General features: G+C 38.5%; 1 protein-coding gene across 1 annotated transcript; it reads left to right on the top strand.

Annotated features, from left to right (window-relative positions):
- Positions 1–1,523: 1,523 nt before the first annotated feature.
- Positions 1,524–17,541, top strand: LOC141522075 (EH domain-containing protein 4-like). Its single transcript, XM_074235168.1, has 2 exons — positions 1,524–1,756; positions 16,264–17,541. The coding sequence occupies exons 1-2, from the start codon at positions 1,524–1,526 to the stop codon at positions 16,442–16,444; spliced, it is 414 nt and encodes a 137-aa protein (XP_074091269.1). The 3' UTR covers positions 16,445–17,541.
- Positions 17,542–19,950: the final 2,409 nt, after the last annotated feature.

The raw sequence follows: 19,950 nt of genomic DNA, 5'->3' as shown, positions 1-19,950 counted from the left end.
TTCTTGCAAGTCTTTCCAGACTTGCATGAAATCCCACCCCTCACAGTTGTTTGTAGAACAATAGCATTTCATCATATATAATCATATATATATATATATATATATATATATATATATATATATATATATACATATATATATGCCACAGTTTGTTCAGTCATTACCCAACATCAATGGTATTCTAAGGGGTGGAGATGAGGAGAGTGCAGTTCAAGCTTGGGAAATTTCAAAAGCACTGAAATGGAGAGGAAACATCTGGTATCCTTGAGATAATATATCAGTGAGATCAAATGAGAATATTATATGTATCTTTGTGCTTTGCAAACTCTAACATATATACATGTGCTTATATATCTGATATATACACACATATATGATAGGTTGGTAGGCTTTTTGGTTTTTACTAGAAGTTGATGAAATCAAATGCAATATTACTATGTAAAGCACTTTGCAAATGACAATTTTGTGTGTGTGTGTGTGTGGGGGGGTTGTTTTCTGTTTTTTTACTAGAAAAGAATCGATTCTATGTCCATGAAAAAGTCATAATGAAGACAATGACCAATTTTCTATCATCACAGAAGTCCAATTAAATAATAATCCAGTTAAATATCAATCAGAGAGGGATAATATCATCCACATTCAGAGAAAACTATGGAGTCTGAATCCAGACCAAAGCAAACTATTTTCATTTTTAAAAAATTTTTTTTATTCCTCCCCTTCTGATTCTTCCTAGTATGGAAGTATGGTTAATGTAGTTGTTTGTTCATGTATAATCTATAGCAGATTACTCGCTGCCAAAGGGAGGGGGGAGGGAAGGGAGGAGGAAGAAAAATGTGGAATTCAAAATCTTACCAAAAAAATGAATGTTGAAAAGTATCTTTGAGTGAAATTGGAAAAAAATAAAAATAATAAATGAATGAAAATAAATCAATATAAATCCCAGGGAGTCAGTCAACTAGCAGCTAATTAGTTAAACTAGCCCCCTGTCCTTAGTCCCTTAATCTTAAATCACACACACGTGTCCCGCTGACATTAACGTTGAACTAGCTCTGGGGTGGTGTTGATGTTACCATGTACGAGGCCCCCTGGCTGGGACTCCCCCAGAGACTGTGACAATCAAATGGGCTAAAGCCCTCGGAGTGATGACGGGTCCGGAAGCAAGTGCCATCTGAGCTGGAGGGAGAGTGAGGGAGGTGACCCAGCCGCTGCCCAGCCCCGGAGTCACTGGGAAAGCGGGATGCCTGGCGCCCTCATGAATAATTCATGAGGAAGCTCCTCTCCATAGGCTGGCGGCCTGGAAAGCACCCAACCAGGAAGGAGCCCGGGGGGGGAACCTCCGGAGGCGAGAAGGTGAAAGGTGACGTGTCCGAGGACGATTGGTCCGGGCCTCGGGGGGGCGGGGCCCGGGCTTGGGCGGTGGCGGCGCGCGGGCGCCCGCTGCCTCATTCCGCCGGGCGGGCCGCGGGGGCGACGTCGGGGCGCTGCGCAGGGGCCGGAGCGGAGCGGGGCCGGACCGAGTCGGGATGTTCAGCTGGATGGGGCGGCAGGGCGGGCGCGATCGGGCCGGCGGGGCGGACGCGGTGCAGACGGTGACGGGCGGCCTGCGTTCGCTCTACCTGCGCAAGGTGCTGCCGCTGGAGGAGGCGTACCGCTTCCACGAGTTCCACTCGCCGGCGCTGGAGGACGCCGACTTCGACAACAAGCCCATGGTGCTGCTGGTGGGCCAGTACAGCACGGGCAAGACCACCTTCATCCGGTAACCGCGCCCGCGCCGCCCCGGCCTCCTTGACCCTCCCCTCCCCCGGGTCCCGAGCCCGTGGAGTTGGCCCAGTTCAGCCCGGGAATTAGGCCTCTGCCCCGGCGCCCCTCGCCCCCTCCTCCCCCGGGAGTTTTCCTCCCCGCTCTGTCCACAGCCCTGGCACACCAAAGGCACCTTCTGAGAATAATGCAGACGGGAACCAATTATGGGGCAACACAACTTTTTATCTGCCTCTATCTAAATCTCTATCCATCTACACACACACATTACTCATTCACGGACCTTAACCCTGGCCCCTGAATTCTCTGCCTACGTCGCCCCCCCAGGACTTCCCCCTTTTTCCCTCCCCTCCCTTCTAGGCTCCCTGTAAATTCCGACTCCTCCCCAGAACTTAATTCTAAGTTGAGTGCCAGCATCTCCCTTCCCCTTAGTGCTTTCATCTTAAGGTGCAGCTGAGAGTCGTCCCAGCAGGCCCAAGGACGGTGATCATCACCTGCTTAGTAATCACCAAAAAAAACAAAAGCCCTGGTAGCTATTACCTTCTATTCCCATGTCGTTTCTGTCCTGAGATGAGGGAAAGTTTATTTCCAGATGTCCTGACAGAGTTGTATAGAAAGGATGGGACAGAACTGAAACAGCAACATGAGTTAGTGAGAGAAGGACCCTTGTACGTAGGTGTACACAGTCTAAGGGTTTTACTTTTTTGGGGTATGTTAATATAAAGGTGAGTAGATTAGAAGGACTTATTCCTATTGGACATAAGATTCTAGATCTCAGAATTTAGCGATGGAAGCATCAAAAATCATATCCAACCGGATCATTTTACAGAGAAGGAAACTGAGATCTGGAGAGGGTCAGCCACTCACTCAAATAGTACTGGAGACAGAATTTTAATCCAAGTCTTCTGACCGCCCTTTGTATGACTTTTAATAACTCAAATTACTTCTACCACCACATTCTATAGTAATAGCAATTTACCTTCCTTAAGCACACCTGCTCTCTGGTAACTATTATTAGTGATAATAATAACTGACATTTCATATAGAGTTTAAAGGTTTATAAAGTATTGGATGCACAGTTTCATATTTGAGCATCTTCACAAATTGTCTATGATTTGCGCATCTAATATGTCTCAGACATATGGAACTTTGAACCCGGGTCATCCTAACTATACGTCCAATGGATCAGCTAGATGACGTACTAGGGGAAAACCCCTGGCTCTGAAGTCAGGAGGACCTAAGTTTAAATCCAGCCTCAGATACTTATTAGCTGTGTGACCTTGGGCAAGTCACTTAACCCTAACTGCCTCATATCCAGGGCCATCTCCAGTTGTCTTGATTTATATCTGGCCACTGGACCCAGATGACTCTGTAGGAGAAAGTGAGGCTGGTGAGGCACAGCACCCCCTCACTCAAATTCAATTCTTGTGCATATCATGGCATCATCTTCCTGATGTCATTGTCTTCTTTGAGAATGAATAACAAACATCATCCACTAAACCATGTTACCTTTCATGTTTTGTATTACAAATGTTTTTATGTCCATTTTATGGATATAGAAACTGAGACCTAGAGAGGTAAATGATTTATCTATGGCCATTCAGCTGATTAAGAATCAGAGTTGGGATTCAAACTCAAATTTTCTTGATGACAAGTCCAGAGCTCTCTCTAGTTCCTCTTTCCACTCCCTTCTCATTTCAGGGTTAATCTGGAGTTTAGGGCAAGGTAATGAGAATGACCATGCCAGCCTTGCTCCCTTATTGTGGTAGGGGAAACTTTATTAGTTTCCATTTCCTTAGGTGGGAAGTTTCTTCATCCCCAATAACTGAAAATATTTATAATTCTTACACTATTATTAAAAGCAGGCAGTTAAATGAACTCTGACTCAAATCAAAAACTGTCTCAAAGGAAACTTAAGATATTTCTAACTTTTCATGTGAAATAATTTTCCTTAAAATTGTTTGATTTTTGAGGCCATTTTATAAAAAAATGAATACCTCAATAAAACTCACTTCTTTTTTAAATTTTTTTTTATTTTTTAAAGATTTTATTTATTTCGAGTAAAACTCCTTAAAATCTTGAACAAATCTTGAAAAATATTTGTTTTCTTTTGCTCTTCAGAGTTTGTTTTGAATGATAGTTACTGAATATATTTTTGGTCCCAATTTTCCTAGGGCAAAAAAAAAAAACATAGTTTGGAAACCACTTCATAAATGATACAAATACTTCTGGGAACTGAGAAAGTTTTGGCTACATGTCATCTCTATTTGACAGTGACTTATTTCTTTGCCCAAGTAGACTGAATAGTTCCTACAAATGATGAAAAATGTAGTTATTATTATTATTATTATAGGACATTTGTGTACTGAATGCAAGGATGTATATTTAGATATGAATATTCAGATGTATTCATATACACAACATTTTTTTTGTTTTGGCTAGACCAGTGTAGTTTAGAGTGCCCTTGATGAGATGAAGAACACTCTCCAAGAAAGCAGGTCAGCACTTGTATGTGCTTAAGGATTTGCCTAGAACACTAAGAGATAAAAGGGACTTGTCCAGGGTCACAAAGCCAGAGTATGAGGCAGGACTGCAGCCCAGGTCTTCCTGACTTGAAGGTCAGCTATCTCTCTACTACTTCCCATTTCCTCTCCATCTGTAAAATAAGGATAAGAATACTCACACTACCTATCTCACAGTGTTGTTTTAAGGAAAGGACTTTGTAAATCATGAAAGACTATATTTGTGTATTTATGCCTGTGGCATAAACAAGATATGTTACTGAAATTAGAATTCAGAATATATGTTCTAAGAAGCAGGTGGATAAACTGAAGGGATTCTGGGAGAGATCAACCAGGGTAGTGAAGGTCCTGTAGGTCTCATGCCATACATGTTTAGAGACAGCTAGGCTAGAACACATGAGCCTGGAATCAGGAAGACCTGAGTTTGAATTCTGCCTCAAGCACTTACAAGCTGCATGATGCTGCACAAGCCACTTAATCTCTCTCAACCTCAATTTCCTCATCTTTATAATGGGAATAAAGGAGAGCATCTGCCTCCCAGGGGTGGGTAGTTAAGAACAAAATTAGATAATCTTTGTAAATGCTATATAAATAAGTTACTTACAGGGATCATTTGAAGGAACTAGAAATATTTAGCCTGGAAAAAGCAAGACTTGGGGAGTGGGGAGCAGGAGAGAGGGGAGCTGAACTGGGTAAGAGCTGCCATGTCTTCCTTGACTCCAGAGATCATAACCAAAAGCAGTGTGTATGAAAAGGTGTCCAACTTTTTAGCTCTTCTGGGCCACACTGCTCAACAAAAACCTGGCAAGCATAACATACAGAATTCAATATTCATTTATGACTACAATGTAAACCACACCACAAATAGTCATGAGTGACCCATGAGGGTCAGGTTGGACACACCTGGTAGAGGCTACAGAAAGACAGATATTTTTTCCATGTAAGGAAAAGATTTCTAACAATTGGCACTTCCAAAGTGGAATAGACTACTTCCACAAAATGTAATAGATTACCTACTTCCAGAGGTAATAAGGGCCTCCTTGTTAGAAGACTTCAAGCAAAGACTTGATAAATCCTGGATGAAAGTGCTAGAGAGGTGATTTTTGTTCAGCTAGGGGTTGAATCAGATGACTACTAATGGCCCTTCCACTGGAGAGAGTATTTCTGAACAAATTTGTCTTGTTATTCACTGAAGGAAGATGTCATTGAGCAATAATCCTGGTTTGTTTTTGTTTCTTGGAAGGGTAGTAGAAGGGGTACTTTTAAATCTATTTTAAAAAATTATGTATTTTGTTCTCTACCAGAAATCTCAGTCTGAAATGCAGCAAATAAGTTTTACATCTGAAGATTCAGGCATATTGAGCATCTTTCAAATTCACAAGTAATAAAACCTTATATGTTAAGTGACAGGCACAGAGGTAGATGATGGGAATTCCATGGCATCTATAGATAAAAGGCACAATGTAAGTACATAATATATAATTACAGTACCCCAAATATTATTTGTTCAGAGGCTGGTGTTGTTATACCAGTTTGTATTTGTCATTATGACTTGTGTGTGCTGTTATTAATCATTTATTAAACACTAACCTGAAGCTTTACAAACTTGAAAATGACACATTGCATTCTTAGCTACAGTCCAAGTAAGAATTGAGAAATGAACTAGAAAAGCCCTCAAAAATGATGAATGAATTTCAGTGGAAATGCAGTTGGTTTAGATGTTGATGTGTCATCATTTTTTGGTGTATCCTTTCTGCTTTTATCTTTGTCATTTGGAGGGAAACAATTTTTATTAACAGAGTTTATTAAAGAAATTGTTATTCAGTCCTATCTGGCTCTTCATGACTCCATTTGGGATTTTCTTGGCAGAGACTGGACCCCATTTGCCGTTTCCTTCTCCAGCTTGTTTCACAGATGAGGAAACTGGCGCAAACAGGGTTAAGTGACTTGCCCAGAGTCACATAGCTAGTGAGGTCTGAGGCCAGTTTTGAACTCAGGAAGATGAGTCTGGGAAAGTCACAACTTCTGTCTGCTTCAGTCACCTTCACTATGAAATTGGGTGCTAATAATAGCACCTATCTCTCCTAGGGTTGTTGTGAGGATCAAATGAGATAATATTTTAAAAGCATTTAGTACAGTGCCTGGTATGACAGATGAACTTAATAAATACTTGTTCCCAACTCCTTCCCTAAATGATCTTGTATAAACTAGGCAAGATAAGTTCAAATAGTTGGAGAGCAAAAAGGAACAAGATTGTTTTGTAGTTGGAATAGCAAACAGGATAAAGGAAAAATTTTGCTAGATAAGGAAAGACCTGAATTGTTTTGAAAATAGAAAAGAATTAGAAGAAAAAAGAGACTATTCTTTGGGGAAAAAGGCAAAATAAATGAGAGCTCAGTAGGGTCAGAAGGGTACTCACTGGATTTGGAGTAAGGAAATATGGGTTTTAATCCTCACTCTGTCTCTCATTTGCATGACCTTAGTAAATCACTTAACCTTTCTGTGCCTTGGTTTCCTCATCTGTAAACAAAGCGTTTAGACTGTACATCTTCATGCACTAAACGGCTCTCTAAGATTTAAGTTATAGAGAAAGCACAAAAAAACCACAGATCAAGACCCTTTTGAAGTTTTACAGTTGAAAAAAATGAAGGTTTACTGTCAGACTGGCAAAGAAGACAAAAGAAAAAAATGACAAATGTTGAAGGACTGTGGAAAAATCGGAACTCTGGTGCACAATTGATCCATTCTGGAAAGCAGTTTGGAACTATGCCAATAAAGTTACCAAACGGTGCATACCCTTTGACCAAAGCTATTCCTCTTCTAGGTCCATACCCCAAAGAAATCAAAGAGTAAAAGAATCAATAGGTTTAATGTATACACACACACACACACACACACGTACACATGTACACACGTACACACATATGTATGTTAGCTGTTTTTATGGTAGCCAAAAACTAGAAACTGGGAGACTGTCCTAATGGGGAATGGCATATGAATATAATGAAATATTATTGTACCTTGAGAAATGATAGAATAGACAGTTTCAGGGAAAAATGAGAAAACCTTTTTGAACTGATAAAGATCAAAGTGAGCAGGCCTAGGAGAACAACTTATACAGTGATAATGATAGTATAAAGAAAAACAACTTTGAAAAATAGTCAAAAAAATGAAAATAACACATGTCCTTCACCTTCTAACAAAGATGTAACAAACCTAAAATGCACAAAGAGCCATATGTTCTCAGATTGTTGTTGTCTGATGACTTTTCTTTTCTGAGAATTTTAAACATGAAATTGACCCCAAAATTTATGCATTCTTCATGGTGATTCTCACTTAACAACTGAAGGAAAAAATTTATATAGCTAACTTCTTAGGACCACATGGAAACTATTTAAATGTTGACTGCTGATATGATTGTTTACTTTTTTTTTTTAGGTTTTTGCAAGGCAAATGGGGTTAACTGGCTTGCCCAAGGTCACACAGCTAGGTTATTATTAAGTGTCTGAGGTCGGATTTGAACCCAGGTACTCCTGACTTCAGGGCCAGTGTTTTATCCACTACGCCACCTAGTCACCCCATGTTTACTTTTTTTCAATGACTTTAGGAAGATTACAATTTTTAAAATGGGTGAGGTAAGTTGAATTGAGATTCTTTTCATTACCTCTTCCTATATTTGAGAGAAAATTGACTCATTGAACAAACAGCAGTTTTCTGCCATAAAGCAAAAACTTGAAAAAGCCTTTCTTAGAGTGAAAGAACTATATAGTTCCAAAACAAAAAAGAAATCTTTCTCATAGCTCTTTAAAATTACTCTTTAGGGGGCGGCTAGGTGGCGTAGTGGATAAAACACTGGCCCTGAAGTCAGGAGTACCTGGGTTCAAATCCGACCTCAGACACTTAATAATAACCTAGCTGTGTGACCTTGGGCAAGCCAGTTAACCCCATTTGCCTTGCAAAAACCTAAAAAAAAAAAATTAAAAAAAAATTAAATTACTCTTTGAATCTAATATCATTAGCCACTCCGGCTAGGTTGATGTGGAAGTTCTACAAGATTGGACTCTATTTCCCTATTCTTAACTTAGAATTCAGATTTGTATAAACTGCCTCTTAGAACCCAGGAGAACTACAGCTCAATTAGAAATCAGGAACAAGGAACAGAAACTTCAACTCAACATGCTTATATCAATTTACTCAATAGTCTGCAGATTATGAGATTAAATTCCTTAACCTTCCTATAACATCAGGTTTCTTCAAACCCTTGGTGTGGCAGGCAAAGTCATAGAGACTCCTCAGACTCAAAATTTGCAGCTTTGGGAAAGCCTGGGAGACAGACAACAAAAATTCATCTATCTTTTCTCTGTAGCTGAGTGGCTGGCATGTTTTAGTACTTCCTTGTCTTAAAAGACCTTTGAAATTATACACTTGTTTGTCTTTACAAAAAATCAGCAATTAAAACCTGGCAGAGTTGTTAACTATAGTCCCAGTTCTGCTGCTCTGAAAGTGACATGTTTTCTAAGATAACTTTTTTCCAAGTGTTATAAACTCAGGAAAGGCTGGAAAAGAATAGAAGATAAAGGTATGCATGTAGCAGATAGGAGTCTGTCTGAATTCCCATCTGAGTATGTGATCTAAGTATGTGATCATGGCAAGTGGACATCTCTGAACCAGTTTCCTTATCTATACAGAGATAGGTTTGCCTCAGATACCCACAGGGTTAATGTAAAGAAAGCAACTTGAAACTTTAAAGTCCCATGTATGAATTTTTATTAATATTATGATGAAAGTATTTGTCACTATGTAAAAATGAAAAATGAAGGGTAAGAGATATCTTCAAAAGTTAACTAATGGAGGGGCGGCTAGGTGGTGCAGTGGATAGAGCACCAGGCTTGGAGTCAGGAATACCTTAGTTCAAATCTGGCCTCAGACACTTAATAATTACCTAGCTGTGTGGCCTTGGACAAGCCACTTGCAAAAAATACTAAAAAAAAAAAAGTTAACTAATGGGAGGAGAAAAATAAAGGTGAATGGTTAAAAGGAGAGGAAAAAAGGCTTAAACTACTCATGATGAAGGGTAAAAAGGATAGATGACTTTGAAACATAACAGTGTCCCATAAATTCTTCCTGAATGGCATTCAGGAAAGCCTCTCAAGTTGAGTCATTGATAGCCTGAATAGCCACAACAACTTTACATCAACCCTTGCTTCATGTCTTTTGCTACAACTATAGTCAGATATGTGGAGAAGATACCAGCATATAGAGATAGTCAACATGGAAAAGCAGAAAGAGCATTGGATTTGAAGATAGACCTTGACCTAGTGACAACTTCTGAAAGGGGGAAAGATCATTTTTAAACTGAGATAAACAGGATAGGAGAGTAATGGGAACTTAAGTCAGAAGGGACATGGGCCAGTTTGTGAAAAGTCTTGAATAACCAGGCTAAAGAATTTTAAGGCCCTTAAAAGGATTAACTGATTAGTTTTTTGTTAGAAGTAGGAATCAGAGCTGTTCTTAGGACAATGCATCTGGTAGCAATAATCAGGATAGTTTAGAGTGCAGAAAAACCAAACAGAAGACATGAGATAATCAAGGACTGAACCAAAGTGATACCAATAGGGATAGAATCAAGAGATCATAGAGGATTTAATAGAAACTAATGATTAGATTTAGAGAGCAATGAGGAGTCAAAAAAAAAAAAAACCTTGTACTTTCAATGAGTAAACCTTTGAGCTTTTTTTGAGTTTGAGCATGTTTGAGTTGACAATGAGATTTTGAGGGGAAATTACCACTGACTCACTGGAAATACAAGAATGGAACTGAAGAGAGGATGAGGGCTTGCAGTCATCAGCAGAGTTGGCCATTGAAACTATATGAAAAGTTGCAAATAGATTCTCAAATTATAATATTTGTTGTCTACCTGAAGGTTCAAAGAGGAAGGATGGCATTTTGTGCTAACATAGGGTACTGTTAGAGTTGGAGATATCTGTGTACCTCTGGTGGTCACAGTCCAGTACTATTTGGAGGTTGTGTCTCTTTCTCTCTCTCACACACACACACACACACACACACACACACACACGAAGGCTTTTTCAAGGCCAAGACACTTTGTGATTGTTCTTGGATTTCTTGGGGGGATTATATGGGGGGTGGCTAGGTGGCGCAGTGGATAGAGCACTGGCCTTGGAGTCAGGAGTACCTGAGTTCAAATCCTGCCTCAGACACTTAATAATTACCTAGCCGTGTGGTCTTGGGCAAGCCATTTAACCCCATTGCCTTGCAAAAACTAAAAAAAAAAAAAAAAAAAAAAAAGTACTATATGGAAAACCAAATTGTTAGATCAGCAAATGTCTCCCCTTTTCTGCCTGTCCCCCACGGTGATATAGGAATTCTTGATTGTTCATGGCATATTTTTTCATTATCCTTAATTAAATTAATTCTATTAATATTCTCAGTATCAACCAAAGCTTGCCATGATAGTGATTTCAAAATTTATTTTTTAAAAAAAGACAGAAAACAAACCCTATACTCTACCCCCTTCCCATTCCGCCCATTCCAAATAACAGCCTGACCCAGGATTTAGGTTCTTCTCAAGCAAAATAATATTAGTGGAACATGTTTGTGAAGTGTGGAAATGGTATCAATTAAAATTCTTTGAATTTCAACATATATTTTAATATGTCAGAATTCAGTTTTATTTGTGCCTGATTTTTTTTACACTACAGATATGTACCATGACCCTTCCCATCACAAAGAAAAAACTTCAGTTTTCTTAAAGGCTGTATGTGATGACTTTTTTCTTGTTAGAATTATTTCATCACATTATCTCTCAGGACTCTCTTCCTTAACAGCTCCATATGCTTTTAATATTTTTTAAAAAATTTTTAAATTTATTTAAGGCAATGAGGTTAAGAGACTTGCCCAAGGTCACACAACTAGGTAATTATTATTTGTTTGAGGTCTGATTTGAACTCAGGCCTTCCTGACCCCAGGGCTGGTGCTCTATCCACTACACTACCTAGTTGCCTCTCTATATGCTTTTAATGATCACTTAGTTTAATGACCACCCATTGTTTCTTGAAATAACCACACACACTAAACTGTAATGAATCCTGGAAATTATCATTTTGACAAGAGTAGTGATAAAGTTTTCTATCTATTAAAAAACAAGAGTTCACTAAGAAAATTAATAATATAAGCAAAATAAATAATCATTAAATAATTTTAAATTTAAAAGGAACTTAGAGATCATAGTAATCTGTTCTCTCTATATATTATAATCCCTTAAGAGAAACTTGATTGACTTTTTTTTAAAGACAAAAAAGAGGTTATCAATCCCAAAGTATCAATCAGCTGGAGTGAGGACTGTCCCTAGTTCAACTTTGAGCCACTTTTATTGTGATGGTAAGGCAATGCTGATTGGTAAACCTTTCAATGAGAAGGTGGGATAAGTGTCTCCTTAGCTCCTTCCCATTTTGCATCATTGAGAACTGGATTTAATTGACTTTTACAAACTCATTTTGCTGATCAAATAGTTTTATTTCTTTTTACTTCAGTATATATTAATTAAATACCCACTAGGTGGAAGGGGGAGGGATAACTAGGATGACATGAGGATGGAATGCCAGACCTGGAGCCAGGAAGGCTCATCTTCCTTAGTTCACATTTGACTTGAGACACTTGTTAACTCTGACCTTGGAGAAGTCACTTAATTCTGTTGACCTCAGTTCCTCATCTGTAAAATGAGCAGAAGAAAAAAATGGCAAACCACTCCAGTATCTTACCAAGAAAACTCTAAATGGTATCACGAAGAGTCATACACAACTGACAAATGACTCAACATCAACACATGTGGAAAAGACTGTGCTATGCAGTCTCATGAAAAATGATATAACTACCAACGCTAAGGAGTTTACAGTCTAATTGGATGGATGTGTCATATTCACAGATAGACATGGTACATGGTAGACTGTAATAAGAGCTAAGGAGAGATTCAAAGAATATACTCTAGGAAATTTTGATGTGAGAGTTATCACTTTCACTTGGGGAGTGGAGAGACTTGGAAGAGATGCTACCTGAACTGTCCTTAAAAGAAAGAATTTTAGGCTAAAATGAACAGGGAATGCATTCTAGGCACTCCCTATACTGCAAATACATGAAAGTAGGAAAGTACAGGCTGAAGTAGAGGAAGAGCTAGTATTCTAATTTGACTGATGGGCAGGGTCCATAAAGAGAGGGGAATTTGGAGGATTTTTTTGTCTTTGTAACCCATAGGGCACTAGTCCTTGACATGTAGCATTTGCTTAATAAATATACTGAATTAAATTGAAAACAGGATGGAAAGGTAGATTGGAACCAGATGGTAGAAATCTTGAGGTAGAGAGTCCTAAGGAGGTTGTATTCTATCCTAGAGGCAATTGGGAGCCACTGGAGGTTTGGGTACATTTCGTGACCATTTTCACTTTGGTGACACTCATTTTCCATGCATACAATCTGTGTATTACTTACAAACAATGCATCTATTCATTAAAGCAGTTCTGGAAAGATTTATAAAACTCTTAGCTATTCCTGTTACTTTGTGTACTCAAAAGTAGTAATTGCTCTTTTTAAAAAGTTCTATAATTCATATTTTTCCCCCGTTCTTGGTTGACACCCATTCTCCACCCCACACACACATATCCACTCCCCCCAGTTACTCCAAATTAATGAGGTTTATTGGACTTTAATTTAGATGAGTGTTTCAGAAAACCACCTGATGATACAGTGGGGTCCCCAGCATATGAGAGTTTGGAAGATTCTATTTATATCTGGCTTTCCCAGCTAGGAATTCCATAGAACCTATATGACTTCAGAAGTCATATAGCTGAGCCTGAAGAAGAATCTCCTCTCCAGCCTATCCAGCAAACAGGGCATATACTGAATGTTCATCCTGCTTCCTCCATGGTGGTGGGTCAAGTCTATCCAGTTTTAGGTTAGATACAAAAACATTTCTACATCAAATGATTGTCTGACACTAGAATGAATGACTAAGTGAAATTGCATAATTTCCTTCCTTAAAGATCCTTAGATTAAAATCAGCAGTTTTCTGGGTGCCAACCCTATATAAGTCCTCCTGAAACTTGAGTCGTATTCAGTGTGTCTAACTCTTTGTGACCCCATTTGGACTTTTCTTGGCAGAGTTTTCTTTACAATTTCCTTTTTCAGTTCACCTTACAGATGAGGAAACTAAAGTAAACAGGGTTAAGTGACTTGTCCAGGTCACACAGCTAATGAGTGATGTCGGGTTTGAACTCAACACTCTATACACTCCACCACCTAGCTGTCTGCATGCTGTGACTTCTTAAGACCCCTTCTAAATAACCTAGTGATCCTGACCCGCTGTCATCTGAGCCACCCTTTCTCTTCCAGATGTCCCCAGACACATTGAGAGCTTCTCAACATTTAGACTGAACTGAAACTGGGACTTTGGGAAGGCAGGAAGAAATGATGTATTGTTCTTTGGGGTTTTAGATTTCAGTCCACTGTTTTGTCTGTCCCACAGGCAATACATTCCAAGAGTTTTCTCTCCTCCCCCCTACCTCCACAAATAGCTACTCTTATTTGTGGAGGAAGAAAGTGAGTCAGGAAGAGAGAGATCAAAATCACTCTTCAAGGCTTTTCTTTTCCTTCTCACCCCTAGACCTGTGTGCATCTGTTGTGTGCATGCATGCATGTGTACATGTGTGTAAATATAGATATCAGTATCCATATTTACAAGGTTTGTAAACTTAGTGCTAAAGCAGTAAGACTCTTGGTACATTCTGTTCTTTGAGGAAAAAAATCAACCTAAGTGGAAGATCATTAGAAAGGTACAACTTTTTAAAATATTTTTAATTTTACAACCTATTAATTTCCAAATATACCCCTTCTTGCTTCCTCTCCCCTCCCTTGCAAAACTTCCTTTGTAAGAAAGATTTTTTTTAAAAAAAAGGAAAAAAATTAGTTCAGCAAAATAAAACAAAACATCAGCTGTATCTGACTATCTGTGCAATAGTCCACAAGAATAGATAGATCTTAGCATGCTAACCCATCATTGATCAGGGTACAACAGTGGTTTATAGAAACCAAATTTGTTATAGCAAAACAATTTTCCCTTGCAGTTGCACTTCTCATTTCTTTCCTTAAAGGCCTGTCACTTGACTGAAACAATTCCTATTTTTCTTATTTCTATTCTGCATATCCCTTCACCCTTCTCAGCAGGAACCTAGCATGAGGTTTGCTTTGGTCAGTGTAGTATAATGGAAAAACCATTGATTGCACTTGCAATCCAATGAGAAGAATGAGTATTGAAGTCCCAATTTCATTACTTAAAATTTAAATGACCCCAAGCATATCACAAACTCCAATCTGCAGCATCCTGATCTACAAAATGGGTATAGTAATCCTTGGACTAGGTGTCCTCACAGGATGCATGAGAAAAGTTGACTATAAATACATGCATTGGCTTTGGAGCATTGATGTGAGAGTTATCACCTAAAGATGAAGAAATTCTACCATTGCCAGTCAGCAGTTTCTATGAAATTTCAAGGTAAATGACTAATACTAAGAGGGATTAAGTAATTACTCGGGATCATATGGTCTGTGTGTGTGTGTAAATATATATATATATATATATATATATATATGTATATATACATATATATATATATATATATAAATCAGAGGTATGTCTCTGACCCTGAGACCAGCTTTCTGTCTGTTTTATAATGCTACCTCCCTGAGCACTATAAATCAATCTGTAAATGTACACTACTCACATTACTAATATTTTTAGTACTATTGATAATAATAATTTTTGCTAATAATACTAATGATTGTTATTATTGGATGTAGTCATCCGTGTCATCTAGTCTGAACCTTTCCGTGTCCCTTTCTGCTTAATTTTTGTTTTTGTTTTTGTTTTTGCAAGGCAAATGGGGTTAAGTGATTTGCCCAAGGCCACACAGCTAGGTAATTATTAAATGTCTGAGACCGGATTTGAACCCAGGTACTCCTGACTCCAGGGCCAGTGCTTTATCCACTGCACCACCTAGCCGCCCCCTGCTTAATTTTTGATAGAAATGTCTTTATCACTACCACTACATCCTGGGATATTGCAACAAATTAAGAAATATGTTAGTAGGCCAGTAAGGAAAAGATTAGGAAGCCCTGGTGTAATTATTGTTAGTGATAAGAAAACAATTCATCTCCCAGAGTGAATTTCACTTTCTGTTTTTGCTGATGTGCCCATTGAAGTGCTTATTAAAGAGGCATACAAAACTAGAACATAGCATGCTTTCAGAAGCAATTCTGTCAAAAATTTGACCCAGATGCTGGATACAATCCAAATAGAGGTTTTTAAAATGATGTTTGTTCATTAGCAAGATGATAAAGTAACATTTTCCTTTCTTGGAGGACTGTTTCTGGATTTTCCTTTTTATAAAAATGGTCAGACTCTGGGCAAGTCTTTTAACCTGGTTTGCCTCAGTTGCCTCACCTGTAAAATGATCTAGAGAAGAAATTATTGAATCATTCCAGTATCTTTGCCAAGAAAACCCCAAATGGGCTCATCAAGATTCCGACACAATTGAAAGAACTAAATAACAACAAACTCCCCAAAATGGTCAGAATTGTAACCAGGATAGGATGAACAAGTTGCTCCCCCCACCCCAGAACCTCAGTATTCAGAGTGTTCTTCCTTAGTTCTCCAGTGAGAACTGCCACAAGGGTTCCGTCCCATAACTCTTACTACCACCTTCTCATTCTTCCCATTCCCCTTGTCCCAGAAGGACGTCTGGTTCAGCTAACCATGACAGAAGATCCTCTGCATGCTTCATCCCTCAAAACTAATTTGTTTCTCATGTCAGAATCCTTAATTCCAGGAAGTTTTTTGGCCTCCTGCTTTGTACCACAAGTTCATCTTTTCTTTATTTCTTTGTTTTTTCTCTGCCTTCCTTGTCTCTATTAGGTACTTACTGGAGCAGGATTTTCCAGGTATGAGGATTGGTCCAGAGCCCACAACAGATTCTTTTATTGCTGTAATGTATGGAGAAACTGAAGGTAGCACCCCTGGAAATGCTTTAGTTGTGGACCCCAAAAAGCCATTCCGAAAACTTAGTCGCTTTGGAAATGCATTCCTGAATCGGTAAGAAAGACTTCAGTGTATGTCTTATTATGTTTGTCCTAAGGAAGATTCTTTTCTTCTGAATTTGCAACCAACTGCATGTAAAATACTATATTTAGGTTTAGTCAATACAGCAACATATATTGGATTTGAGAAACTGGGGTGAACATTAACACATGTTCATGCGGAAAAAAAGAGCTTTTAATTGACTCCAAGTTTAATATGAACTCACAGTCAGAAACAGCAACCAACCCTGCCCCACCTCAACAAAACAAAGCTAAATATTCTAACACAATTTTCTAAGGCTATATTAAAAAGAGAACTATTAGAAATAGAGAAACCATATGTCAAAGCTGATTGTAGTGTATATTGGTCAGACCACATCTGAAATATCACATTCCATTATGGCTGCCACATTTTCAGAACCATAGTGTTGAACTGAAGTCTGGTGAGAAAAGGGTTGCCAGAAAGTTGGAAGTATATGTTGTGATTACTTCAAGAAGTTGGGGATATATAACCTGGCTAAGAGATAACCTAAGGAAGGAGTTTATAGGATTTGATAGCCTTTAAATACTTGAAGAACTGATTGTTAGATGGAAGAGAAATTAAATTTAGGTTGAGTAATCACAGAACTTTTAGTTGGTGGAAGTTACCAGGAGACAGATTTATGTTCACTATAAGACCAATCTTTCTAATCAGAACTGTCCAAAATTGGAAATATGCTGCTTTGTTAAGGAATAAGCCCTTGGTCACTTATCTCTAAAGGGTGCTATGTAAAATGGATCCTTGTACTAGGTAGAAAGTTGTATTAATTCATCTCCAAAGGTTTGTGCAATTTCAGTGATGTCTAGGTTAGTCGATCCATTGCCTGGCTTCTTTTGCTGCACTGTTTGCACTTCCTTCTTCTCCCCAATACATACCTCTTTAAAACATTTTTTTAAGAACACCTTCTTTGGGGGCAGCTAGGTGGCATAGTGGATAAAGCACCGGCCCTGGAGTCAGGAGTACCTGGGTCAAATCCGATCTCAGACACTTAATAATTACCTAGCTGTGTGGCCTTGGGCAAGCCACTTAACCCCATTTGCCTTGCAAAAAACCTAAAAAAAAGAAAAAAAAGGAATGCCTTCTGTGGGGGTTGGGGGGAGGGAAGCAAGATTGGGGGGGGGAATTGTAAAACTCAAAATAAAATCTTTCTAAAAATATTTATGTTTAACATATAAAATAATTTCAGAATAGCAAAGAAATTTTGCTTACTAGCAACTCTGGTCAGTGTTCTTTGGTAGAGATGAATGGAATTATAGACTACAAAGAGTTTTGACTTACCTGAGGAATGACTAAATCTGTGCTTTTGCTATGAGAATCAATGTGACATAATGGACAGAGAACTGTGCTTAACCTGGGTTCACATCCCACGGCTGACACATATGGCCTATGTGACACTGGGCAAATTACTTAACTTCTCCATATTATAGGTAATTTTCAAAGACAAGTTTCCTAGTCTTTTCTGTCTTATTCTTTGGCACCCTGGATCACTTCTCAGAATAATGATTCTAAAAACTAAAGAAAATGCTAAATTTCATTTTGAGATTTGTGAAAATAAAAATATAAAAATTTCCCCATCCAAATTAACAGTATGCCTGAAATCTATCCACATTCACCCCTGGGGATCCTTGGTTAAGTATTACTGTTCTAAGTCTATATATCTTGGAGAAAATGTTTTGATCTACATTTGGTAGAAGGAAATTCCTCACCTGGAAGTTCTCTGTACCAGTGACTTAGATTGTGAGCTTCTTGAGAGCAGACACTGCTTTTTGCAGTTCTTTGTATATAATGCATCATTCTTTTTACATAGTATTATTTAAATGCTTACAGTGAAATCACAGGTCCAGTCCATATCCTTAAGTGCCTTGTCTTATTATTATAGATGAAGAAAAGACAGCAGATCTTGGGGGGGGGGGAGGAAGGAACTAATAATGATTTTTTTTAATCATGACCTGCCACTCCCTCCTCCCCATACCCTTTATTCTTACTCCCTTCTTTTTATTGATACTCTTTTCCATACCTGTTTTCATTCACTGCCCTTACCTTTTCTTCCTCCAGTTCTTCTACCCTACTCCACCTTCTCCCCAGCTTTGAAAGGAAGACACGTGCTCTAGAATAGTAGTTTGTCTCTACTTAGGAATGGGGGAGTAACAGTCAGTCAATAAGCACAGTTCAGGTACAGGGCTAAGAGCTTGAGGATACAAAGAAAGACAGAAGGTAGTCCTTGCCCTGGATGAGCCTACAATCTAACAGGGAATAGACTGAAAACTGACAGAAGTCCTGAAGTACTACTTCTCCTTTCTAGATGTCTATTAAAGTAGGAAGAGATACTCAAAAATTTGGGAAAGCTCCAGTGTTGCCCAGCCCAAAAGCAGATAGTGGTGAACTGCATTACTTTTCCAAATCTCTTTCATTCCCATAAAGATAAGACACTAAATATTTAATTAAGTATCTTAAATCAGTAGAAATTTAATAATCAGAACCATGGATTTTCCACTGTTGTTGAATTTAGAATTATATTAATGCTTTGCAAGATTTCACATCTATAATCTAAATGCTAGACTTTTTAGTGGGCATAGGAGAGAGTGGGGGGAAAGAAGAGAATTTAGAGATAAAATTTAAAAAGACAAGAAGGTTTAAAATAAATAATAAATTGAGGGAGTGGCTAGGTGGCATAGTGGATAAAGCACCAGCCCTGGAGTCAGGAGTACCTGGGTTCAAATCCGGTCTCAGACACTTAATAATTACCTAGCTGTGTGGCCTTAGGCAAGCCACTTAACTCCATTTGCCTTGCAAAAACCTAAAAATAAATAAATAAATAAATTTAAATGCTAAAAAAAATTAAATTATATTAAAATATACCAAAGTAGAAATACCTTCTGAATGGTTGGTTTGTTTTTTCCCCAACTATTGTCATTCAAAGAGAACATTCAAGTTATACTAAATTAAAACATAAGGATGTTGGAAACTCAGAGATAGTGAATTACACATCTCATAGAAAATGATGGTGATACAAATAGAAAAATCAGGATTGTCTGCTCTCTGGGGGCTCCCAGTTCAGCTGTAGGGGCAGCTAAGTGGCACAGTGGAAAAAGCACCAGCTCTGGAGTCAGGAGTTCCTAAGTTCAAAAGAAGCCCCAGAAACTTGATACTTATAGCTCTGTGACCTTGGGCAAGTCACTTAACTTCATTACCTTGCAAAAGTAAAAAAAAAAAGTTCAGCTACAGATGGCAAGTTCCAGGGTTCCTTAAACAGTGTCACTAGGTCAAATTCCAAAGCTGGGAGTCTAAAGGTCATGGAGCCAGGACAGATGGCAAGACCTGGTAATCCTCTCTCTCATAGGAGGGAAGTTGGTAGCTCCTATCTCATCCAAATTGTTCATAAATTGTACATTGACCTAATAGGGGATTGATTATATAATGATTTGGAACTGGATGTTGGCTTTTCATTTTCATATTGATCAACTTTCTATTCTTTCCAATGCTAAT

Source organism: Macrotis lagotis, chromosome 4 (genome assembly GCF_037893015.1).
Source record: "Macrotis lagotis isolate mMagLag1 chromosome 4, bilby.v1.9.chrom.fasta, whole genome shotgun sequence".
NCBI classification, from domain to species: Eukaryota; Metazoa; Chordata; class Mammalia; order Peramelemorphia; family Peramelidae; genus Macrotis; species Macrotis lagotis.
Note: the sequence above shows the minus strand (reverse complement) of the source record. Positions and strands in the feature narration are given on the sequence as shown.